At 40.0% G+C, this 25,680-nt stretch overlaps 1 protein-coding gene and 1 long non-coding RNA gene across 3 annotated transcripts; one reads left to right on the forward strand and one right to left on the reverse strand.

Annotated features, from left to right (window-relative positions):
* Positions 1-4,300: 4,300 nt before the first annotated feature.
* On the reverse strand, positions 4,301-8,921 carry LOC128812424 (uncharacterized). Of its 2 annotated transcripts, none has more exons than XR_008438709.1 (3): positions 8,808-8,921; positions 6,517-6,632; positions 4,301-4,600 (listed from the first exon to the last, which is right to left on the reverse strand). It is a non-coding gene; the product is annotated as an uncharacterized LOC128812424 (long non-coding RNA). The 2 variants fall into 2 exon arrangements; XR_008438708.1 differs by having other exon boundaries at positions 6,517-6,638.
* Positions 8,922-9,023: 102 nt separating this feature from the next.
* MED10 (mediator complex subunit 10) lies at positions 9,024-12,744 on the forward strand. Its single transcript, XM_053996022.1, has 4 exons — positions 9,024-9,189; positions 9,365-9,448; positions 10,782-10,884; positions 11,936-12,744. Exons 1-4 carry the CDS (start codon positions 9,068-9,070, stop codon positions 12,029-12,031), a joined length of 405 nt encoding a protein of 134 aa, XP_053851997.1. The 5' UTR covers positions 9,024-9,067; the 3' UTR covers positions 12,032-12,744.
* The last annotated feature ends 12,936 nt before the right edge of the window (positions 12,745-25,680 follow it).

The raw sequence follows: 25,680 nt of genomic DNA on the forward strand, positions 1-25,680 counted from the left end.
ATTAGAAGAAATAAGTAACTTCTTTTGTTTCTAAAGAATACTGCTATATCTGGATTTATGAGACAGAAGATGACCCTGGACATCCTTGTTTCTAGACTGAAATATGGGAAATAGAAACAAAAAATCTTCTTGGGTCTAAGACATGCATTCAAAGTAGGTTAAATTAGGTCTCTTGTAGACTTAGACCACAACTACAGCAGTGGTGATGGGTAGAGTTAAACACAACCTCTCAGCCATAGCTGGCTATTGCAGCAGAATCCCATGCAACAAGATTCATACATATTCTTGAACTGTTAGCCAGTGGTGGCATTTGAAATGCATTTTGTGGTAAATGAAATGTAAAAGCATAAAAATAAGTGAAAACTGGAAAAGCAGGATCTATCCAAGCTTTTAGGTAGAGTGTGTTTATTTTCAGAAGTGTCTCATGAAGCTTGCCCAAGGACTCATCCTACCTGTGGTACTCATCCAAGGAGGCTGTAACCAGATCTGACATTATGGTTCAGAGAGTGGAAAGGCTGCTATTAACCCAGTAGCACCAGGGCCTTGAGCAGGCAGGGGACCAAATACCTCTTGAATCAGTTTAACTTACTTGATTTCCTCCTGTTCTGAGGACAGATGGTCCCTTCCTCTTCCATCAGCCTTTCTCTGGCATCAGGGCAGGCTGCTCCCTACCTATGCATGATCAGTCTTCTCTGCCATTGTCCCTAGGACACACAGTGTCTTCTGTTTCTTCAGTAGATGCCTGCTAAGGTGAAAATCAGGGAAGATATATGAGCCCCAGCAACAACACCATGGTGAACTGTGCTCATATGGATTTTTTTTACCTCCATCTCTAGTCACATTTTGTCCCATTCCAGAAGAACTGCCAGGGCAGGAGGGCCAACTGGCATTCCCTGGAGACGTGCTCTGAGGCTGTGTCTGAAGACCTGTGCTGGGTAGCAGAAAGGAGGCAGTAGGCATGGAAAAGAGCCAAACTATGGGGTCTGTGAGGTGATCATTGTGAGAATGGGCTTCTCCTGCTCTAGCTTTTCATCCTTCACAGTACAGAAAGCAGTCTGACAGCCTGTGCTACTAACTGTTTTGGAAAGTCAGGGACACTGAAGGACCATGAAAATAGTGTTTTTATTATATGATGATATTACATGGCACAGCCTGAGCCAGGGCTTGTGGAGACATGCAGGGACATGAGGCCTGTTGGAATAGCATTGGACTAATGGCCTGAGCATGACAAATCTGAGAAAACTCATCCATACAGTTTGTAAAAAGAGGCCCCTCTGGCAGTCCCTTATGCCAGATTTAACCTGGAATTTGCCTCACATCAGGCTGTTCTAATCATTCCAAATTGAGTTTTGGAAGCAATATGACAGACCAGGTGATCTGTTTACAAGTGTGACTTTATCTGGCAATATTGCCAGCAGAATTCCCAGGGGACTGCTGCTGCCATAATTTAATAGTTGTGTTGATGGTCTGGAGGTAAATAAAACTTGCAAATAAAAGAAAAGCATACAGAAAGGCCATCAAAGTGATAGAGTGTGGAGGCAGACTGAATTGAATAGCTGTGTTTGTGAAATTAATGTATTTTAATAAAAATAATTTGTGAAGTCATCCTTCTAGGAGCAAATCATGCAAGTTTTACATATTCCCTGTAAAAGGAAACATTAAAGGAAATTAGGGGTCACTATGTACCAGATCATCACAATCTGGTGGCATAGAGGAATCTTGTTGAATAGAGGAATTCTGCAGCCCTGTAGTGCGTAAATAGGAAGGGATAGGGAAGAGGCACAAGGCATGGGGGAACAGGGACCAACACCATTGTGGGGACCAATACTAGATTGAAATGTGCAGGTCACTTTCCCTTTTCTGCTGATATTGAAAAAAAATTGAAACACCAAAAAAGCTGAAATTCATTAAAGAAAAAAGGTGTGAAGAATTCAGTGTGTTTAATTTATCATTTAGAAGTCTGAGAGATTATTCAATCATTTGATTAAAGCACAGACTAGATATGTGTATTATCTATATTTAAACTAACTGGGCAATAAAGCATTTCTTCATCTAGTAGACAGAGGTGTGGAAAGAATCAATAGCTATAAATTAGAGTCTTCCTCAGGCAACTTCTGTAAATAAAACCTATTTGAAGACTGGATGCTGGGTATGAATAGTAAAGTATCTTTCACAGCTATGCAGGCAGATTGTGGAAACAGTGGGATATCAACATGCAAGAGTGTGAAGAACAACTTTAAAATTGAAGAGTCACTTGAAGGCCCCTCCCAAATAATAGTACAAAGAGAGTCTTTGGTGTACTGCCTGCCTGTGTCCTAGTGCCTTCCAGGAAGGAATTCCTACTGACATGATAAAGTATACCAGAGAGCCAACAGGCTAGGATTATTGTCCCAAGAGTCCACAGGACAGGATGGACTGGAGGAGCCATCTATTCAAACCTTTTGCTTCATAATGTCCTGAAGTCCCCCAGAGCCTACTGTCACCCACACATTCGTACACAATTATTGGTTTAAACCTGTGCACTTCAGAAGAACTGGTAGTCCCAGTTCTGGAGGCAGCTTGTGGGGATTTCTGTGAGCATGAGACACTTTGTATTGATCAGGCTGAACCCTGTAGTGTTCACTGATTCCAGCCTCTACTACAGGACATCCCCATAAGGCCCAGGATTATAAAAAAGAGGGAGAGCAATTTTTTTACCCAGACAGATAATGATAGGACAAGGGGAAGTGGTTTTAAACTAAAGAGGAGAGATTTAGATTAGATGCTAGGAAGAAATTCTTCACTGTGAGGGTGGTGAGACTCTGGAACAGGTTGCTCAGAGAAACTGCAGGTGCCCCATCCCTAGAAGTGTTCAAAGCCAAACTGGATGGGGCTTTGAGAAACCTGATCTACTAAAAAGTGTCATGCCCATGGAAGGGAAGTTGGAACGAGATGATTTTAAGGTCCTTCCAAACCATTCTATCCTTTTATATTCTATCCTTCTATGATACTCTAGCCCCAAGTAAGTGGTGCCAGTGGCTCCATACCAGCTGTGACCATGGCTGTGCTCAACTTGCTTATCTAAACCTTTTTCAGGGGCATAACCCTGCATGCTAAGTAATTTTTCTGATTTGCTGATTTGTCTCCTGACTTGAGACAGGAGCACAGGCACCACACTGTAGAACAGTGACAAAGGTACACAGTCAGCTTTTTCATCTGGACCACTCATATTCTTCCAGAACTGCTTTCAGGTACATTTCAGGATTTCGAATACAAATAAGGGCTGCTCCATGCCAGCTGGACCCAGTGCTAGAAAATGGTCCTAGGTCTTTTTCATTTGCTAGCACACATGTTGTCTGCAAGTCTTAGAAATTGTCCCTGCCCAGGATATTCCTATACTTTCTTTCCTGTATCATTAGTAATGAAAAAAAGTATCAGTTTTAAATACAGGATGCTACTTATTCTGAGTTACAGGAGAAAAAATAAAAAACAGCAATAAGCAAATCAACCTTACTTGTTCGTGTTGCATAATCAGAGGAGCATTTTTCTAGGAGTATGATTATATATGCATATACATATATGTGTACATATATATTTAAATACTCGTCTTTCTCAGATGTGTGGTAAAAAGAAGCTACTCAAAAACTGTTGAAAGCAACTCTGCATTTCAGAAGAGTACACCTTAGTTTTGCTTTAAATGACATATGTCAGCAATATGAATGTAATATAAACTGAGTCTGATGAATAAGTTTAATATTTCAGGGGAAAAAAACACAGATAATTCCCCTGATTTCTCAGCATATTTTTGAAAAACAAAATTAAGAATTAATTCTTTATGGGATATTAAAGGCACTATGAAATAAAAGGTTTCAGTATTGCAGATCTAGATGAGTTATCACTACACTGTGAAAATAATATTCCTGTCCTGAAACATATATGTAAGTCCTTTGCTGTGTCTTGCTGACCTCCTTGGAGGCAGCATTGTGAGAACAGACTGTCATCCAATGTCCTTTACCATCAATAGAAAGAACCTCATGAGTCTCAGTTATCTTTGGATCAGGTCCCAGAACATTCCCAGATCTGCAGGACTTGGAAGACCACGAAATTATCTTATGGACAAAATCCTGATACTGCTGTTTCTTAGATAAATAAATTTAGATAATCTCAGTAAGACTGAGATCCAGCGATGATAAATAAATGCATCATCCTGCTAATTTGTGGTAAGGCATGTATTATTTCAAGTCATTAATGAACACATTACTAAACACAAAATCTGTATGGAAATTATAATTACAGCTCTCATTCAGCTGCATAATTGATTTTTAAAATTGTTTATTTTATTTTATTGTATCACATTATTTTTATGCAGTAAAATGTGATAGTACCACATGCTTCTGAGTCAGCTGAAAAACATCCTAAACAAAATTGCCATTAGCCTGACATATCAGGAGCAGGTGAATGGTATCCTCTGTGCTGTTCACATCTATCTCCCCTGCTTCTCTTCTGCTTATTTATTACTTGTTGTAATTAAAACAATGAAGGGTAGATGGCTCACACAATGGAATTCTTAGCAGGTGATGCTCCCAGTTAATGCCTGAAATTTCAACCTCCACTTCTTTGTCTGCAGAATGAAGAAGAAGCGATAAAATCATGCAGAAAAAAGAGAGAAAGATAGGAGAGAAAACCTGATCTATTTTACTTTCTTTATTAATTTTCCTCCACTTTACTGGCCAGCAGCAGAACACATGAGCTGGGGGGAGAGTTATAGTTCTAGAAATGGACAAACAGATGAATTATATGTTGCTTTTTGTATTCATGAGAAGTTGACTGTCTCAGCACTTTCGGTAATGAATCTTAAACACCAAGTTGTGTCGTATTATATTGGACAAGTAATTTATCTAGAGTATATGTAAGACTAAATAAGAAAACAGCGAGCTGAGCTTTTTTCCAGACCTAAAGGCTGTATAAACAGTCTCAAATCAATCTTTTTATGTTCTGCTTGGTAAGAAACCATTATGCAATCTGTCTGCATCCTTCACAGCATAGGTCATCATTTGACATTCCAAGCAAGGAGGCCCTCATAGCAGTAACCCCCCAGATTTCAGATGAAGGCTCCATCTGGGTCAGTATCCTGTGTTCAGCACTAACAAGAAGTAAATACTGAAGAGCAAAGACAAGAAAAGCATCTATGAGACCTCTCCTGACTACCCTCCTGGCCTTGGGCTACCTTCAGTTCATGTGATTTCTTGAGCCAGGAGTGGTTTACCTACATTCCCCTGGCTGTTTACTAAGCATTTGTCCTGTATTCCCTTCAACACAGCGAAGCATTTTCTGTCCATAACATTCATTGGCAAATAGTCCCACAGGGCTTATGAACTTTGTATGACAAAAATCACTGTTTTTTGCATGTTCTGAAGTTGTCATTTCTTGGCTTTACTTTGATGGCCCCTGATTTTTGTGCTGAAAGACAGTCTAGGCTCCAGACTGCGTATGGCTCTGTAAACAGTGAAGTATTCACCATAAGTCTCATTAATGGGCTCTCTTTCTCAAGCTGAAGAGTCCCTGTCTGTCCATGTTTTCCTATTACAGAAGCCATTTCATATCTACACTTAACTTGGCAGCCCTGTTCTGACTCCTTTCCAGATCCACTCCAGGGAATGAGAAATGCAATGCACACAGTATTCAAGGTTGGGGCAAACTGTGGATTTATGCAGTAGCATGACATTTTCTGTTTTGTTCTCACATTCCTTTCCTGACAATTCCTAACTCTCCACATGATTTCTGAACACTGCTGAGTGCTGACCTGATGTTTTCAAAGAACTTTCTATTCTGATCCCCAGGTCTTTCTCCTGTATGGTAATGGTCAAGAGGTCATGAATCTTCATGTGAAACTAGGGGATTTTTGCTTGCTATGTGCATCGCTTTACATGATCCATCTAAAGTCTTTTCAGGTCATTCTATAATTTCCTACAAACTGCATTCATCTTTAGTCTTCTAAGTCATTTTGTCATAAGCAAATTTACTCATGGTACCATCTGATCTCTTTTTTGGGTCATCTGTGAACATACTAAATGGCCCAATTTTCAGCCTAGTTCCCCGCTGAACTCTTCTGGGGTCAATTCTCCCCTTGCAAGAATTAAATGTTTGCCCCTGTCCTGCATTTCCTATCTGGAATTCAGTTCTTTATTCAGTCTAGGATTTATCCCCTTATTTCATTCCTTTATTTCCTTAAAAGATTTTTTTTAAGGATTTATCTAAGAGCTGATGAGAAATCAAGTAGATTGTATTGTTTAGATCACTTTTATTTCCATCCTTGCTGACCCCTTGAAAAACTCATTAGGGGTTTGCAAAACAGGATTTTCTTTCATGTAATCTGTGCTACTCTTCCCACATGGGTCATATTGATCCATATGGCCTCTCATTCCATCCTTTATTTCAAACCCTACTTAACTGCCAGTGCAGATGTCCAGCTTACAAGTCTGTAATTGCCCATTCCCTGTATGAAAATCAGGGTACGAGTGCAATATGGTTACTTACATCATGAGCCATGACATTTTCTTTCTAAATTCTTCTGTCTCTACATGCCTATTGATCAATTCAGTTGACAGACTGACTTCCTTTCTTTCTGTTTCTCTCTCTCTCTCTCTCTCTCTCTGTCACTGGAACACAAGTTTCTCACTTTTACATTTTACCCCTGAGCATGAAAATGATGCTCCAGCTGGTGATCATGAGAAAAATTTAACAACTGCTAATATATTTGTAGCAAATTTTAACCTTAAAAGCACTGTATACATTTATCTAACATAATTCATTATACTAACCTAACCAGGCTAGTAAATACAAATTTACAGTGAGCTGAATATCTCTATATTTGATGTTAAATTTCCATTATTTTCTTCTGTTGAATGCATTCCCTGAGTTAGATGTGATCATGGACATCTATAGGATTTATCCCAGGCAAGCTAGAAGTAACATGTGCTCAGTTCCAAGAACCAAAGGCTTTCACCCAAACAGGAAGGAGAGGAAGTTTTAACAGTATCTCAAAACCCTTGTTTGTTACTGAATTTAGTGGAAGTGGTTCTGCTCTCTACTTCCACTGGATGTGGTTGCCCATGTGGAAAAATGGACATAAAGCAACTCTTCTGTTTCAATCCCAGTCTCTTGTGCCTGCAGAGCCACGTCTGACACAATCGTTTGTGTTTACACTGTTCTTTCAAAACTTGATGCCCCATTCCTCATGTTCATATCTAACTTGGTAAGTGCGCCCTATTCTACATTTTTTCCTTCCAAATATTAGAAAATGTTATTCTTTTCCTCATACCAAGATCTCTCATGTGTGAAGTACTTGTGTTAAAATTTCATAATCCTGAGATTTCTGTTGTCCAGACAACATTCTGCCAATGACAGATACAGGATGGTCAGCAACTGCTGATCAATAGACAGTGGGATTGTTTTATCATAGGATGACAATACTTGTCAAGGCCTAGAATTGATAAATTGTTTTCTGCGTCCTAGGATTATGTTTTAATTTCTCATCTGCATAGTCCTATACCTTCCTTAATATTCACTGCTGTTTACAGTTGCTTGCTTTTTAATTTTAGGTTAGCATACTTAATTCTATGAACTCCCAAACAGTGCTTTATATTTTGCAAAAAACTCAACTTCCTGCTACTGGTCTAGCATGGTAACCCAGAACAGAAACCGACCATTTGATGACGTAATTGTCATGAATAGAAAATGGAAAAATAAGATACATCCAAGAAATGAAGATTTGCAGATTTTGATGGTCTCACTGTGCAGCAAAAATCACTGCTAGTTATAAGTACAAAATTGCTAAAATACATTAAATCCCAGTTTGGGATGGAAGGTATAATCCAGTTACAACCCCCTGTCATGGGCAGGGACACCTTCTGCTCAGAGCCCTAATCAGCCTGGTCTTGAACACTTGCAGGGATGGGACATCCACAGCTTCTCTGGGCAACTTCTCCTAGTATCTCACTATGCCCACAGTAAAGAATTTATTTCTAATATCTAATCTAATCCTACTGTCTTTCAGTTTGAAGCCATTCCCCCTCGTCCTGTCACTACACGCTCTTGTAAAAAGTCCCCCTCCATCTTTTTTGTAGACTCCCAACAAGTCCTGGAAGGCTGTAATTAGGTTGCCCATTCCCTTTTCTAGGCTGAAAAATCCCAAGCCTCTCAGCCTTTCCTCACAGAAGAGGTGCTCCATCCTTCTGATCAACCTGGTGGCCTCCTCCGGACTCTCTCCAAGGGTCCACGTCCTTCCCGTGTTGGGGACCCCAGAGCTGGATGAGTTACTCCCTGACATTACTGCACTGATCTGCTCAGGTTCAACCTGAGGAAACAAGCTATTTGTAAAACATAATTATTGTGATATGCCATGAGGGGTCTAAACATGTCAGACAACCTTCCCGCAGGGATCACTGAGAGCTGGATTATTGAATATAGACCGATTCAGAACAGAACAAGAAGTAATGGGCTCAAGCTGAGAGAGGGTGCATTTGGATTGGATACTAGGAATAAATTCTTTAATGTGAGGGTAGTGGGGCACTGGAACAGGCTGCCCATAGAAGCTGTGGATGCCCCATCTCCAGAGGTGTTAAAGGACAGGCTGGAAGGGGCTTTGGGCCCCCTGGTCTAATGGGAGGTTTCTCTGCCTATGGCAGAGAACTGGCACTAGACTGTCCCTTCCATCCCAAACCACTCTGCGATTCCGTGTTTCTACGTTTTGCTATTCCCCAGATGATTCCAGTGTGGGGCTTATTATGAAGCAGAAACCTCTGCCTGTCACCGCTTCTATCTCTTACACAGGCCCGAAGACGCTCGGAGCTGGCAGACACGGGACACGCTCGAACACGCAATGCCGGGGCGCGGCCGCCGGAGCGCCGCTGTCCCGCTTTCCCCTCAGGCGGCGGCGGCGGCAGCCGGGACGGGGCCGCCGGCGGGGGGAGGGGGCGTGGCTTGGGCCAGGGGGCGCGGCCGCCCCGCCTCGCGCCTCCCGCCTTCCCTGCCGCGCAGGCGCCCCTGAGCGGAAGTGGCGCGGCGCGGGCGGGGGGCGGCGGCGGCGATGGCGGAGAAGTTCGACTCCCTGGAGGAGCACCTGGAGAAGTTCGTGGAGAACATCAGGCAGCTCGGCATCATCGTCAGCGATTTCCAGCCCAGCAGCCAGACGGGCCTCAATCAGAAATTGTGAGGGGCCGTTGTCGGCGCCGGGCCGGGCTGCGGGGCCTTTTCCCCCTTCAGGCCCAGGGTGGTGCCTCAGGGCTCTCTCTCTGCCCGGGTATCGCTGGCCTCGCACCGCCCGTCAGGGGCAGCGCAGCGACCCCGAAACCGGCTAAACCTGACCCATTTTTATTCCCAACAGGAATTTCATGGTGACGGGCTTGCAGGATATTGACAAATGCCGGCAGCAGCTTCACGATATCAGCGTGCCCTTGGAAGTTTTTGAGTAAGTCTGTGTCTGCCTTGAAGGGGAGGTGCTGCAGTCGGTGACTGGAGGTAGCTTGGCTTCGCAGCGTGGGTATTTTGGCTGAGGGCTGCTTGTCTCAAACCCAGTCCTTCTGAATGCCTCACGAGAACGTGGGCAGGCAGAAGGAGGTCAGAAATACCTTCTGCCTGTGAGAAGGCAGAAAGGTAGGAGAAGAGAAAAATATACACAATATACACCTGTCTTCATAGAACCACGGGATGCTTTGCATTGGAAAGGACCTTAAAGCTCATCTAGTTCTAACTTCCCCACCGTGGGCAGGGATGCCACCTACTAGATAAATTGCTCAGAGCCCTGCCCAGCCTGGCTTTTCAGACATTTTTTTGACTTCTGCATATGGAGGCAGTAACACGAATTCTGCCAAATTTAGTGATTTTATAACATCACAGAATGTGTTACGTTAGAAGGGACCTTCAAGAACGTCTGTTTCTAACACCTCTGCCGTGGGCAGGGACACCCATTTAGTAAATCAGGTTTCATTTTTAAAAATCGACTTTTACACTAGATTAGGATCAGGATTTAAAGTTGCAAGTGAAAATAAGATAAGTCAGAATATGCTCAGTTTCAGGAGTGGCAGTGTGGCAGAAAATTGCAGCATTAAAATAAAAATGAACATAGAGGAAGAGCTATTCTAGAGAGCTTTTGTGATGTAGCTGACAAGTTAATTTACTGGTGTTTCTTCTAAGTCCAGATGTTACTGGTCTGCTGTACTCCAGTGTGTTACTGGCTGTACACTGCTTTTTTTCAATTGGGCTTTTACTCCAGCTATAAATTTGTGATGACTCTCTGAAATATTCTCTCTGGCGAGTTTCCCTTTGCCAGGACTTGTATTGCAAAACAAAATTGCACATAGGTTTGCTGATACAGTAGTGCTAGTTTTTTACTCTTTACTGTGGTATCATCCTTGATTTGCTGGATGCTTTATTCCTTAATGGTCACCATGTCCTAACTAATCCGCTTCCTGGTTAGTGCCCTTCCAGTTGCTTGGAAAAGGATCATCTTCCTTTGATCATCTGTGCCTGTGAGGATCTGGTAGATATATATCTTTTTTTTTTAAATGTGCCTTTAATACTTCGTTCAAAGCTCTCCAGGCTTTCTGCCGACAGAGATTTGCTGGCCATGGCCTCGTCCTTGAGCTGCCTTTTGGAAGTGGCTGAGTTTAACTGTGGTGGTTTTTAAAATGCACATTTCAGATAATGGTAGAAAGAAAAAGACAGCAAGATGAGTAATTCTGTACCTTGGAGAGCATCCTAGTAGGAATATGATCATTTAATAATATCTTTTTGGCTTTCAGATACATAGATCAAGGCCGCAATCCTCAGCTTTACACTAAAGAGTGTCTGGAGCGAGCTTTGGCTAAAAATGAGCAAGTGAAAGGAAAAATTGACACTATGAAGGTAAACCAGAATTAATGGAAGTATAATTCTCTGTAAATATGTGGGTATTTTTCACTTGTGCAGTTATTAACTTCTGTTATTATATGGTTTGTCTTAGAAATTGCTCTGCATCCCTGTATCTTAATTGATGCCGATACAGACTGTTCAGGAAAGGAAACCTGTAGTTCATCCCGCAGTTGGGGATGCAGGTTTCACTGTGATTTTATATTGGTTAAAGCTTTATGTAGCAGTAGAGATATTTTACTTGGGTTTTTTGCAGGTGTGGAATTTTGCTGTGTGCAAATTTAAAAATAAGCGAAACAGAAGGGGTATTTTTCCACTCTAGAATGGAAAGTAGAGGTTTAAAATGTCAAATATGTTCTATAATCATCTGTCAATCTTTATATAATTAGTGAAAATGCATGCCAGTGCTTAGAGGTTTCTGAATTTGTACTTTCATTTAGTACGAACCTAAGCATTCTGCGATACTATTTAACTCCTGGAACTACTGCAGAAAAACACAATCAGAAAAGGAAGTTAAGTGAATTCTGAGAATGTTCTTTGGCTGAAATTAGTATGGAGGATGACAAGTTGTACTGCAGAATGTAGACTTATGGAGATAAGTCTTGAGCTTCTTTTTCTTTCCTCTGTGCTTGTGAAATTGTGTACTTCTAAGGCAGGTGTGAGTTGCTTTTTGAAAGTGGAGTGGATTCCGTGTCAAATCAGGAGGACATGTCCTTAATCAGCTTTCCTTAATAAGGTCAGGCAGGTATGGGTGCATCAGAGTTTACTAGAGAGGTCCAACTGCTTTGTATTTCTTAGGAGAAAATGCAAGTGAATTTCTGGGAATTCACAGACACTTTACTTTGCCTGGTGCATTCCTTGTGGATTTCACTTGGGCATTTTCTGTGGATTTTGTAAATATAACTTTCTTTCTTTGCGTGGTTTTGGGGTTTTCAGTTCAGTGAGAGGTATGTTGGGTATGAACATTTCTGTTCATCAGGTAATATTGCTTGATGAAATCTAAATAAATTGTCCAGATGATGTATATACATTTTTTTTCTCTTTCCAGAAATTTAAAAGCCTGTTAATTCAAGAACTGACAAAGGTGTTCCCAGAAGATATGGCAAAGTACAAAGCTATTAGAGGAGAAGATCCTCCTCCTTAAGTTGGCCTTTGATAGCTCTAAAAATGTCTCATAAACTGACACCACGTTATAAAAACATTGATTGGAGAGAGAGAGAGAGAGAATCCAAGCCCTCCTAACAACTGTACTAAAAATGGCAGTGGTGACTGTAAAGGAGCTTGATGGTTGTTCATGGTTCTGATCTGAAGCTGCTGAATCTTTCTGAAGACTTCTGCTCAGTGATTGTGGTTGAAACTTCCTATGGTAATCTGCTTTTCTTTCCTGGAGGGTTTGTAATTGGCTACAGGTCATCAATGCAGAGCATTTTCCACAAAGTGCATTTCCATGCAGAAAAACAAGGTTTTTTGTTTTCTGAAAAGTGTGCCTCAGGATTGTGGGCTCATCTGTTTTTTAAGAGAAATGCATTTATTACACTTGATTATTTTTCATTTGTAAACTTCAGGGTTTTTTTACTGCAGTACGAACAGTTGACTGCTTTTGTGTTGCCATATTCTACTGAGCAGGAGCCTGTCAAGGGCTGCAGTTCTCATGTGTCATAATTAGTTGCAGCCAGGAAAATCTTCAGATCTTTTGTTCTGGGAGCTGCAGTGCAGATGGCTAAGGATATAAAAAGTGAACATACCTGGGGACTAGCTCCTCTACAACTTCACTATTTTGTACAGTATTTAATGTAAGCTTTTGTTTTTTCATTTTCTGCAAGCAGGTTGTTGAATAAAAATTTGAAAAAATCTAAATCCTGACATTTTTCTTTTATATGCTTCTCTTTGGAGTGTGAACTGAAAGCTGTGAAAAAACAGCATATTCTTCAGTTCCACACTGATAGAAATAAAATGTGTATCAAAACTTGGCTCTTAAAATTTTATGTCTGAAGATGGTGTCAGCTTGGTTATTTGGTTTTATGATGAAAACTTCCATTTTAGTATCTGAAACAGGAGATTTTGGGAATCAGCAATTGTCACCTGAAGTCCTGGTTAGCTGTGAGCTCATCTATGGGATCTGTAAGTGTTCATGCATAAGAGAGCTCCAGTATGGAACGGGATGGTGGCTCCTCACCCAGAGGTCAGAGGTTTGTGGGATAGATGGGGTTTGCAGTGGGAGCAAGAGGAGCCCTTTTAGTCTTGGGTATTTGTGAAGCTGCAGCCCTTTGTGCTTATGTTTGTTCTCCCAGATCTATCTTGACTTTTTGCACCAGCAAATTATTTTATTGCTTTAACTTTCTTCTGGTTGCTAAATTGAGTGGTTTTGGGCAGGAGCTCCAAAATAGCATTATAAGCATGTGCTCCGTAGCAGGCCTGCCTAGTCTGCTAAAGGCTTAACAGGGATTTAGGCACGTTGAGTTACTGGTGCCATAGTTCGCACATCTGAAGCACCGTCTGTGCTCACTTAGCTGCCTGAAGCACAGCCCACCCGTGATGCCAGGTACCACCAAACTTTGACATAGTGAGAGGAGAAACAAAAACAGAGAACTAGCTGTTCCTTTTAAAATTTGCTACCTACCAGTCTAAGTTAGTCTAATTGCTGCCTGATATTACCCTGCCCTGCACACTTGCTTTTCCTTGTATTTGTTCTACCTCTAATCACTTTCACCTTCACAATTTTAATGTATGAACTTGGAAGAGTGACAAGGAAAAGGTGCTCCATGTTTGTGTTTGGCTCAGCCTGGATTGCCCTGGGTCCCTAGGAGCTGTTGGAGCAAGGCCTGTGACTGCCAAGTGGGATGTATATAGGACACAAGAGGGTAAAGAGGATTTTTCATGTGTGTATAATGTAGTCAGAAAAGGAGCTTAAGAGCAAAACTGTTGACAGCAGGCAGGGGAAACTATCTAAATGATAGTTGAGAGAACATTTAGGAGGCAAGAGGCCTGTAGATACTGGTCTGGATATTGGAGTATTTTGTCACCTAGCACTGACACCAGCTTGTGTGTCAGATTTGGTGGAGTAGCACTGTTTAAAACTGGTGCTTCCGAGAAGTCTTATTTATATCTCATGGATTCATAGAATCACAGAATAGTTTGCATTGGAAGGGATCTTAAAGGTTACCTAGTTTCAACTCCCCTGCCATGGGGGACTTGCTCAAAGCACTCTCCAACCTGGCCTTGAGCCCTTCCAGACATGGGCATTCACAGCTTCTCAGGACAACCCATTCTAGTGTTTCACCACCCTCACAGTGAAGAATTTCTTCCTAATACCTGAACCTGCCCACTTTATTTTGAAGCCATCACCCTTTGTCCTGGGATTAGCTTGGAGTTAGAGGGCCATGAGGGATAAGCAGCTCCAGAGGCCCTGAAAATTTGTGAAATGTCTGCGACTTATTGTCCTTAGTTAATGAACTAGGTACCCAAGGCTGGCCACAGTGAAGATGACTACCCCCATAACACTGACACCCATGCCTGCTGATGAGAAGAAGGTTTCAGGCTTCCCTAGCTCAAGAGAGGTGATTTACAGGCAAAGCATGGATCACATGCTTTCCCTGATACCTAGGTAGTTGTAAACATGATGACTGGGTTAGTTGCTGGAGATGGAGGATAAGGTTTTAATATTAGGTCACATCATCATGAAATCTCAGCTGCCTGTGTTTTGTGAGGGATCTAAGAAAACTTCTTTTTGGGTGGTGGATATATACATTAGAAATAAAAATAAATTTAAAAAACCCAAAAAAACCCTCAGTTAAGTAATCAGGTTTCATGTTCTGCTCATCTTCTGTTCCAACTTTTTGATACTTTCTTATTCTATTATTTTATGCTTGTTTTGCTTATGGTTTCTGGGCTTGCGATTCATAATATTGCTATTGCTGCAACTGCCCATATTTAGCATAATATTGAAGAGAGGTAACTTGTAAATTATGTTTGTCTCAAACAAGAAAAGGTGGCCAGAATGAGTGTATATGAGTTTATAATGTAGAATGAGAATTGCTAGAAGCAATGGTGTTTTCCATTTCCAGTTGCATATGGAACAGAAAAATCCAACCTAATTTTTCTCATTTGTCAATTGGTTGTCTGAATTATCCTAATGTCTGCTTTGTTTGATGATAACCTTCAAGGCATTTGGTAAAGGAGACTGTTAGATCTTTCCTCTTTCCCACTCTCTTACCTGCATGGTTGGAGGTGAGATGGAATTTTATTTAAGTGTAACATTAAAACAATATCAGGCAATCAGCAAAGCTTATAAAATAGATTTTTGTTTCCCTTTAATTATCTCAAAGGAAAGTTTGAAGCCCTTCAGGTTTCAAGTGCATCCTTGAATTTTTAGTAAGATTAATAAGATTTTGGAAATAAAACTGAATATGTAATTACAGGTAATTATTTTTTTAACAATTATCTTTATTACATACATTGTGAGATGAGAAGATGCTGGATAATACTGCTCAGTACACAGTTGTTTAAAATGGAGTGTGTGTTCCTATTTCTATTTTTTATCCTACATTTAGGATAAAGTCAGTGTAAAATTCTTTTGCTCAGGCACAGAAAGAAACGGATCAAGAAGGTGCTGAGGATTTTGCTGCAACCTGTTAAGGCTCGGCATCCTCTCTGTCCCTTCTTTACTGGAAGGAGAAACAGTTGAGTGCCCAGCCTTCCCCTGTCTTTGAAACATTTTTTGCTTAAACCTCCTTGTGAAGAACAAGTAATGAAGAGCTGTGCAGTCTGACAGGGACAGACATAGGTGCTGCAGGAGTTGGATGCTGCTCAGCTGTTGGTTTATCCAACCTATAGCTCTTGTTAATTTGTTTTTTTTTTTCATGCAGATCAAGGCACTGTCATTGTTAGCCAGTTCTCAGCATAAGATGAATCACCAGTGTGCCTGAGACAATCTGTTTCTCTCATACCACTCAGAAAAGAGTCTCTTGATGGCAAAAAATTCGTCCTAGGCAGAGCAGTTTGGGTTTCAGTGATTGACCTTTCTAATTCAGTTGGATGAACTGCTAAGTGCTGGGAATGGTTTGACAATTTCCCAGATATTTCATATTGTGATGTTTTTATAAATTGCTTTCTTGATGAGTGCAGTTCCCAAGTGACTGAAAGTGCTTACTGTGTGATTCTAGCAGCTACCCCAGGTACTATATAATCTCATATCTGACTCTCCTCTGATCACAGAAATAAAGCAGATAAACCCTGCAATCCACTTCTTTTTGCCCTAAGTGATCTTTGAGATTTTAACTAGATCAGTTAGAAACTACTCATTGAACTTGTAGTTTTACTGACACCTTGCTAAATAAATTATTTATTTAGTATATTAATAAATTATTTATGAAGTATTTTAATGGTGAATTTTATAAACGAGGACCTAAAAAACGTGTAAGAAGTGTTCCAAACACTCAGCTTAATGTCAAGTTCATAATAGAGAAATATCCCTGCCAGGAATATTTCTGGATACTCATGTTTCAACACAAAGTCATTTCTTACTCTACTATGATTAATAGCTGCAGCGTTTCTGGGCAGGTGCCAGATGTCCTTCCAGATCTGCAGAGCAGAGAGCCAAGGTGACACGAATATCTGCCCTGCTCTGAGAAAACTGTGCTTGCTGCATGTATTTCAATTACTTCCATATGCTTAAGATCCTTCTGTATATTTTCTTAATTAAAGTAATGGAAAAGCGAGCACACAAGAAAGGATACTTCTGTAACAGTTCTTGCAATGCTCTTAAATCAGGAGTCTGTATTTTCTGTATTGTGACATATTTCATACTGAGAACTATATTATATTTAGTCTCAACAAGATGTAATGCAGACAGTAAAAAGGAAACATCTTTCTGCACAGTATGAAAATTTCCAAAACAATTCTTTCTCCTCTCCTGGAAGAAAAGTCCCTTCATGTGCTATAAGGAATGGCACTTAAAATTTCTTTACCTACAGACCTGACCTGAATCTACGTCACTTGCTGTCTGCAATTTCATTACATTAGACAAATTTTTCCAAATATTCCTTAAAGGAAGACAAACCTGCTTTTATATATAATCTGGGAAAAGGTAATTCAAATTAGTGTCCTGCTGCATTATTTTATAAGTTACCTGGGTGATATTTATATCATTTCTGCAACAAAAAAAAAATAGCATGTTAATAGTTGACATTCATAAACTTTTATTTGGAGTGTTATTAGAGATTCAAAATTCCTGTGTCTATATAATGTAATGGCATATACCAAGCCACTTCTGTACCATCATGGACATTTTCACTCCTTGTCAGTAAACAAACAGAAGCTTGTAATTGTCTCTGAAATCACTGGTAGGTCCCATTTTTACAGAGAAAATATTTTACCCTGAGTCACCTTAGAAAAACACTGCTAAAGTAAGAGATTTTAATTTAAATATATGAGAAATTCCATCTTCAAGCTTATTATTTGTTTTAAAGTATTACTACATTTTCAATAATAGACTATTACCTACTATTTTATTTCATTTGACCTATACTTTTTTGAGACATTCTCTGATTTGGTGAAAGCATAAGACCCAAGAAGTTCCAGCAGATAAAAATGGCTTTGAATAGATCTCTGATCAAACACCAGATGTCACTCGGTCTAAGATTATTTAATAAAATTTCCAATCATCACTTATTAGGTTAGAATACTTAAATGAATAATTGAATAGGCATCTGCTACTCAATAAAACAAAAGATTAATTCAGTGATACAACAAATCCTGTTTAACAGAAGTATGTGAAAGAAACCCAACAACATTTCTTCTTTCAGAGACCTTATGCATAAATGGTGTGACATTGCTTTTTACGCAACCTGGGAATTTCTCTCCTTATGCAGCACACTGCAGAAGACATGTAGCTTCACAGATACACTGTTTCCTTGGACAGGCTTTCTGCTTTTATATAAATGGACTTCCTAAAGTTGCTCTGCTCTGGAGATGACACATAATCTGTATCATCTCTAGAGGTTGATATTCATGGTTGCAGAGCATTATGATTCCAAGAAAAATCTAACTTGCTGCTCAAGTTAGTTTGCAGAGCATTATGATTCCAAGAAAAACCTTGCTTAGATACTCAGATTGAGTGGAGGGGAAAGAGTCCTTAGGAGTACATGTAACTCACTGAGAGCATGGTGAAAGCAAAAGAAAGGAAGTCATTAGTAAACCTCTTTTTTTCCTCTCATCTTTTTGGTTCCAAAATTTATCATAGAATCAGTGACAAAGCTTGCCATCCAAATAGTAGTGTTGCTGTTACCTTATATCATTATCTGAGGAGCACAAACAGCCCAAGATCACAGGCACATGAAAATTATGCCTCAGAACAATGTAGCAGTACACAGCTGACTGACTGACTATGTTTCTCCAGTCTCCACTGATTTAGGATGCTTAGATGCAGCACTTGGGGAAGTGGTTTTGTGGTGAACTTGGCAGTGCTGGGTTAATGGTTGGGATCAATGATCTTGAGGGTCTTTTCCAACCTTAACAATTCTATGATCCTGTGACATCATCATCTTGATGTATATTACCTTTTGAGTTTTATAAGTCTCAATTTTTTTCCTCCACGATTTTTTTGGGCTGCCCTCTGAATGCCTTTAAACTGCAACATCTACAAAATCTCAGAGCAAGGAGTTCCACAGTTCATATTTGCATTATGTGAAGAAGTCTGCTTTCATTTGTTTTGATTCAGTCATCCACTAATTTAATTCTGAGTGCTTGCATTGGAAGATGTATGGAGAACACATCTCCTTCTCTCCACTTATGGTTGTGTAGAATACTGCAATATTCCCTTCCCAGTCATATTTTTCCAGGTTTCAAGCTACTCTGTTTAGCTGTTCCTCATACAGAAACCTTTGTATGCTTCAGATCATACTTGCTACTCTGAACTGTTTCCAACATTCACTTCAGTATTTTAAAACCTGAGATGCTCTAAGATTCTTTATAAGGTATCTTGTTGAAGGCCATCAGGAATCCAAACAGAGCCTGTCTATGCATTTTTGATGTCCAACATTCACAGACACTTTTAGGCAGCTCCAACAGCCCTCCCTGTATATATGTAAAGCCTTCCCTGCACCAAAAGCTGTGTTAGCTTATTTCTAATACATGCTTCCCTTAATATATAATCTTGCTTTTGCTGTTCGTCTATGATCGTTCTTCCTTATTTCAGGATTACAAATGTAGTTGGCAAGTCAGATTCCTGACTTACAAAGATATCTGCACACACTTTTTATCCAGGACCATGCCATTTAAGGCAAAGACAATGTACACAGCTTTTAAGCAAACATTTGCATAAAGTTTATGTCAATTTCGGTTCACGTATTAAACCCTCCAGTATTTTTTCAGAGGATTTGTCTACACTGATAGAATGTTTAGAAATCCTCTTTTCTAAATGATGGCAAAGGAAAAGGACCTTAGCCACATGTGCATTTGCTGATCAGGTACAAGTGCTTTTTTGAGAGTAAATATTAAACTGGGAATTATAGACACATTCTCCTTTGCACAAAGATCCTCCAGCATAAAACCATATTGCTGTGCCTAAGACCTCTTGCCACTGATATAGCATTAAGTTTAATTTCAAAACAGCTTAATAGACTGAGTTTTAATATTGTAGCATGTTAACTCACCCCTGTAAGCCATCTGGGAACTACATCAGATATACATTTTGAAAAGTACAGAAAAAAAGAATTTCTGTCTCACAGCTTTGGCATTTCCTTTTCTTATCTTCTTATCTGCACTCTGGGGGTGGTCAAGTAAACACAGACACATTTAAATGAATATGTAAAAGTTCAAACTATCATAGCCTGCAGTTGTACAATCATTTAAACAGCCACAGACACGTGTTAGTGATTATGCGTAAACAGATATAAAAATGGTATTTAAATGTACAGGTATGCAGTTGTCCAGCCCTGCGCAACTTGGAATTGTGCATCTGTCAGGTTCTAATGGTTCCACACCACCTGTGTATATCATGCAATACTGACATTTTCTCATATAAGAGAGAAAATGTGTCCTTTTTTTACTATAGGGCTGTCCTTTTTTAAACTATAATTCTATATTCTCTACTAACTTGTATTTTTATAAATGACTGTATGTACTCTGTGTAGTAGTATTGAACATTCTCCAGGAAGCCATGGCCATATTTGTGCATTGCTGTCATGTTTGTGCATGGCCAGAGAGCTGCTGCCACACATATTGTAGCTCCATGAGCTGTAACAGCTGCTTTATTTACTCAGTGCTTTAGCAATTTCATACAGATTAAAGTCCCATCACAAGAGAGCTATTAAAAACTGAAAGGAATTATAGCAATTTTGCTGGTCTGTTTTCTCTAAGTGGTCTTGTAAACTGCAGAGCTAGAAAACTGCAGTGCAATTTCCACACAATTTTGTCCAGTTGGCAGTAGAATAAGAGGGGGTTGAAGTGGGTCCTAATAATCAAATACATGGTTAATGGGATGTGTATTTCCCTTCAAAGAAGGCAACCTGAAGACTCATCAATAATTATAAATTGCTGCAAATTATTGAAGCTGGTTTATCTCCTGGGAATAGCAACAGAAAAAAGTATTGCAGAGGCAGCAGTATTTGGGGAGATGTGATGATGAGGCAAAAGTCTATTCTGATCCATTTTTATAGTAGTTGTCTTTGCAACAGTCCTGAGGCAGCCCCAGTAAGGGCAGGAAGATTTAGATTTGCCTGAGGACTAGACAATATTCTCCCATTCTTCCATTGGTCTGAATTGACTCTGTTCACTAGAATAAAAATCTTGTTTAATTTTGCATCTTTTGCAATTACTATGGAACCGAGGGACCCGAAGGCAGGGATCAATTTACTGCCTCTTTAGTGTTTAGTTGCACTGACCAACAAATTGCTTGCTAATTTCAAAGGACTGACGTATTTTAAAGGAAAATGCTGCCCTATTGTTGCAGAGAGAATATGCAAAATTGACTGGATTTTTTCATACAGTTAAAGCTCTTATAAAACAGCAACCTTTAGTACTACTACAACTAAGATAAATAAAAAAAAAAGCAAACCAGAGTGACTGTAAATATTAAACCCAGAGAATTCAAAAGAAGATAAAGAATTTAATAAAATGCTTATGTATAAGGCTGGAAGAGACAAGATCATCTTACCAGCCCTACCACATTCCTGAGAAATTCTTATAATTGGAGAACATAAGGTTTCACTCAGGCATTCTTTGACTTAGTTATAAAAGTTGAGCTAGGCTAAAATGTTTCACTAAAAAGCAGGCAGAGTCCAAAAGTAGGTTTTAGACATGATGGCTCTGATGTACACTAAACCTTTGGACCTCCGAATTTATGAGCAAGCTCTAGCAGTTATGTGCCTGATCTGAGCTATCAAAGTGATGACTCATTGTATCCTTTGTTTTTCTCTCTGCAAGTGAGTTATCCGTGTTGCTCAAGGCAGACAGGAACAAAGCCAAAACCTTAAGAGAGTAAGTCTTGTTAATGGTGTGCTGGGAATAGTCTGTGACAGGCAGACTGGGAATAGTGAGGGACAGAAGTCCATCCTGATGTCCTCATCAACACCTCAGGTAAACACTATCATAGAATTGTTCAGATTGGAAAAGGCCTTTAAGACCATTGAGTCCAGCCATTAATCCAGCACTGCCAAGTCCAACATGAAACCGTATCCTAATTGCCACACCTACACAGCTTTTTAAAACCCCCAGGGCTGCAAATGTTCAGCAGCAAAGTCCTTTCCTTGCAGAGCTGCACAGGTAAAGCTGAGGTGCAGTGTGCAGGTGCGTTAGGCTGCAATTATCTGAGGGGCTCCCAAAGTGCTCTTACAGTCCTGCCTGCAATTTCATGTCCCCACAACATCCCTACCCTGTATCAGGCATCTTCCCTGGTATGGTCTATCACATATAGACCCCGTACAGTTTTTTAAGAGTGAAAGTGCCCTTGGTGCTCATTTATGTGAAGCAGCATTTGAAAACAGAACTCTACTGTGTAAATAAACAACCAGCTCACTGTCATCCAGAAAACAGCAGGAGTGAGGGCGAGGCATTACCAAAGAACAGTGAAAATACTAATTTTCACAATATTCCTTTGGCAAATGTGGTTCAAGTTGCAGAATTATAAGGTGAATGAACAACATAAGCAGAGGCCACAGGTAGAGGAGATGTAGGAACCAGACTCCAGCTGCCTTCAGATCTGTTCCTCAGATAGCCTAGAAATGTTTTACATGTGCAGTACAGATAATCAGAAATCATGCCAGCCTTAAACTGAAGGAGTGCTAAACTGATCAATATGACAAAATGTTTTGAAGCAGCATTAGATTGCAAAGCTGCTCAAATCTGTTTCGTTGAGGCTGTGTTAAAATTAATTTTAATGCATTTTAGCAAGTGTGTCAAAAGAATTCTGAGGAGAGAAGTCTATTGATACAGATCACTCACCAGACCCAGAGTGAACAGTTTTACAGCCTGGCATATAAAAGCAACTTTTGTCTATTTAGCAAGATGCCCTAGGAACCAATTTTCTAGAGCCATTGTAATTGCTCACCATGAAAATTGCAGGTTGTGTTCAAGAAAGGCTAAACACCAGCAGAACCTTTGTGCATTTGCTCCACTTTCTGCTGAGCGGCTTTGGCTGCAGCTTTCTGAGCATCATATCTCATTTACAAGGTGACCCAGAACACAAAACCTTGTAATTAGCCTGAAAACCCAACCTGCTTTCTCTCCCTGCCTGCCAGCCCCCTCGCCTTCTGCTGCCCTTGGTTGCGATGGCAGCGTTTTCCCAGCAAAGGGGGGTCTCATGCAGAAGGAGAACAGCGGAGCCAAGATATTCAGAGCTTTTGCATGCGGCCAGATAAATATTCATGATGCAACTGTGTGCTTAAGAGCTGCTTTTTGAATTAAGTTCTGAGGCTATTGTTCACCCTCAAATAACACCCAGGAGAAACTTTTCCTTATTTAAAAATAAACAAATTCCTAGGTAGATTGCAAATGTGAAATTACCTTCCTTCTCCAAAGAAGCAATAAGGAAGTGCAAGGAGAGGAGGAAGAAGGATGAATCAGGTGCTTGACCAGTGTAAATTGGTCTTTTGAGATCTGTAAAACCTCCTCAGCTTTCACTAGGTGACAATTATCATTTGGCCCATCGTATTCATGGTACTATCAAAAGCAGAATTATTCTAACTGATGAGAAGTTATGCAATGATCTATGTATTACTTCTAAGTATGTGGTACGAATTTCTTACATGGTACAAATCACAAAAGGTCATAAGTAAATACTTACGTCTGCAAATGCATTAAGCTGCTGATCTTCTTTTAAATGATTTCCCATCTTATCCTCTGTGGCTTTCTCTTTTTTCATGTCACTGAAATTTTTCTTTACCATAAGATGGTACAATAACCAAAATGTCTGAATATGCTTTGGCACATATTTCAGCACAAAAAAAAAAAAAAAGGTAAAAACTATAAAGAAAAAACCGTACTCAGGGATGATTTCAACAGCATTTTTTGAAATAGTTAGCATCTATGCTGACTAGGGCTTATTTTAGCTCATAAATCTTATAAGCATCAAAAAAGATGCCATACCTTCAGCAGAACACTGATTACTATAATATGTCTTTCTGCCATGAACTGACAGAGATGCAGATACAAAAAAATGTAAGGACTTGAGTGGTAGAGATGAACTTCAGGTTTGGTGACATTAAAACATCTCAGGGAAAGGGGAAAAACTGAGGAAAGAAGTTTGCTTCTATCTGGGTATCCACATTTGGATTAAGAATTTTATATTTTTTAACCAGTGTATGAGTGTTATATATGTTAGTAGCAGTTTGCTGTAAAGTGAAAGACAGAAGTACTCTATCACTACTAAGTACATTTTGGTTTCTTCTAAATAATACAAAGTAAATTGTAATTCATTCTTGAAATAACAGAATTTACTTAATGTTAAAATTAATAACTTATGTAGTTGCTTATCAACTCAGACAATACATCCTTAGCCAGGTATAGAGTTCCTTTTCTGAATTTCTGACAGTATCTTTCATTTAAAGCTTTGGAATAACTTCCCTGCCTCTTCTGCTCTAAACCCAAAGCTCTCCCCTTCCTTTTCTCTCTGTACAAGAGGTAGCCTTGATTTAGGGGAAGTGATTCCACAGAACTGAAAACTGTGATGTGGCCTTTGAGCAATTTATAAGGAAAGGCAGCTGACTTTTGTTTTCATTAAGTAAGTTGGTTAATTTTAATTGATTTTTTTTAACCTCTTCTTTGTCCTGAACCACAAATGTTGCTGTTTTGATGGGATAAGCAGAAAAGTGGATAGGATACAGGAACAAACTTTCCTTTCATGCTGTAAAAGAGAACTTTGCACCAAACTTGGATCAGATATATGCAGTGAAATGACGAGGAAAATTTTTCAGCAAGAAGGCAGAGCAATAGAACTGCCAGTGATGTGTAAGGAAGGGATTCTTCCATGGTGAGAGTAGTTAAGCACTACTTACTACTCTCAGGTTGACCAAAGAGGTGGTGAATTTCCTTCCTTGGTAGTTCTCAAGACTCACCTGGATGACTTCCAGAAGCCCTTTCCAATCATGTTTTCTGTGATTCCATCTAGGGGACAAGTTATTTGTATTTTTCTGTGAGTTCTGCACCGGGACACATTATGAATTACTTTCTCCACTGAAATACATTATGAAGATGACTAGGCCCCATGGTGAGGCTTAGGTAATGGAACAGAACATGAGAAAATAGGGACCATAACAAGAGAAACTGCCAAACATAACAAACAGCAGAGTGAGCAGCTGGCAAACATTAGAGTGTAACACCATGAAAAACGGCTGGATTTCACAGAGATCACTTCTAGGCTTTTGCAGTAAGACTAGAGTAAGCAGTGGTTGTAGGGAACTGTGTGAGAGAAGGACAAGCTTCCCAGGTAACTGTAAGAGAACTGGAAGGCAATATTGGAGTCTCTGTGAAGAGTGCAATCTTGGGAAAAAAACCCTCAGCATCCAGGTTACCATATCAATAAATCTTGTAGAGGTTTGGGAAAACTTCACAGATAGGGTTGTCAAGCATTGGAACAGGCTGCCCAGGGAAGTGGTAGAGTCACTATCCATGAAGATATTTAAAAAATGTGTAAATGTGGCACTTGGGGACATGGTTTAGAGGTGGACTTGGCAGTGCTGGGTTAACAGCTGGACTGAATGATCTTAGACATGTTTTCCAACCTTAATGGTTCTGTATCATGTAAGGTTGAGATGTAATAGATAAAGGTATCAGAAATGCCAAATTTGGTTATGGATGTAGCAAAACTGGAACTAATGGCGAAAAAGTAACTACAGTTGTTTATTTGGGAGGAGACAAGGGTGGAAAAATAGATGGATCAAGGTGGGGGCAGGAATTAGAAGCATGGGAAAATGGAGAAAAGTGTGGATAGATGAGGACAACCAAGCAAGCTGCTGGTTGATATGGCTGTCTGATCAAGTCCTGCTTCAACTGCAGTTTCTCTTACCTTCTTCCTAAAATATTCTTTTTTCTATTTTTCCTGTGCAGTCTCACTCTCTAGCCTGTGCTTGTGTGGAGAAGTCTCTGTCAGCAACCAGAGAAGGGGCCATGGGTCACAAGGGTTCACAGTGCCAACAATAGAACAGCAGAGGATGTAGACATCCCTCTGTGATGAGGGAAAGGAGGTTAGGGCTGGAGCCTATGAGTTGCCAATATGAAGTGGAAGACTTGTCAGAGCTGCTTCTGGGAAGAGCTGATAGCTGATACCCAGTTGTTACAGCATTCATTCCTTAGTCCCTC

Source organism: Vidua macroura, chromosome 1 (genome assembly GCF_024509145.1).
Source record: "Vidua macroura isolate BioBank_ID:100142 chromosome 1, ASM2450914v1, whole genome shotgun sequence".
Taxonomy (NCBI): domain Eukaryota; kingdom Metazoa; phylum Chordata; class Aves; order Passeriformes; family Viduidae; genus Vidua; species Vidua macroura.

Bases quoted from the DNA above. Each gene is read 5' to 3' on its own strand.
- MED10 (XM_053996022.1), top strand. From the start codon at position 9,068: ATGGCGGAGAAGTTCGACTCCCTGGAGGAGCACCTGGAGAAGTTCGTG. The intron at 9,449-10,781 runs GTAAGTCTGTGT...TTTGGCTTTCAG, and splicing joins GTGCCCTTGGAAGTTTTTGA to ATACATAGATCAAGGCCGCA. The intron at 10,885-11,935 runs GTAAACCAGAAT...TTCTCTTTCCAG, and splicing joins GAAAAATTGACACTATGAAG to AAATTTAAAAGCCTGTTAAT.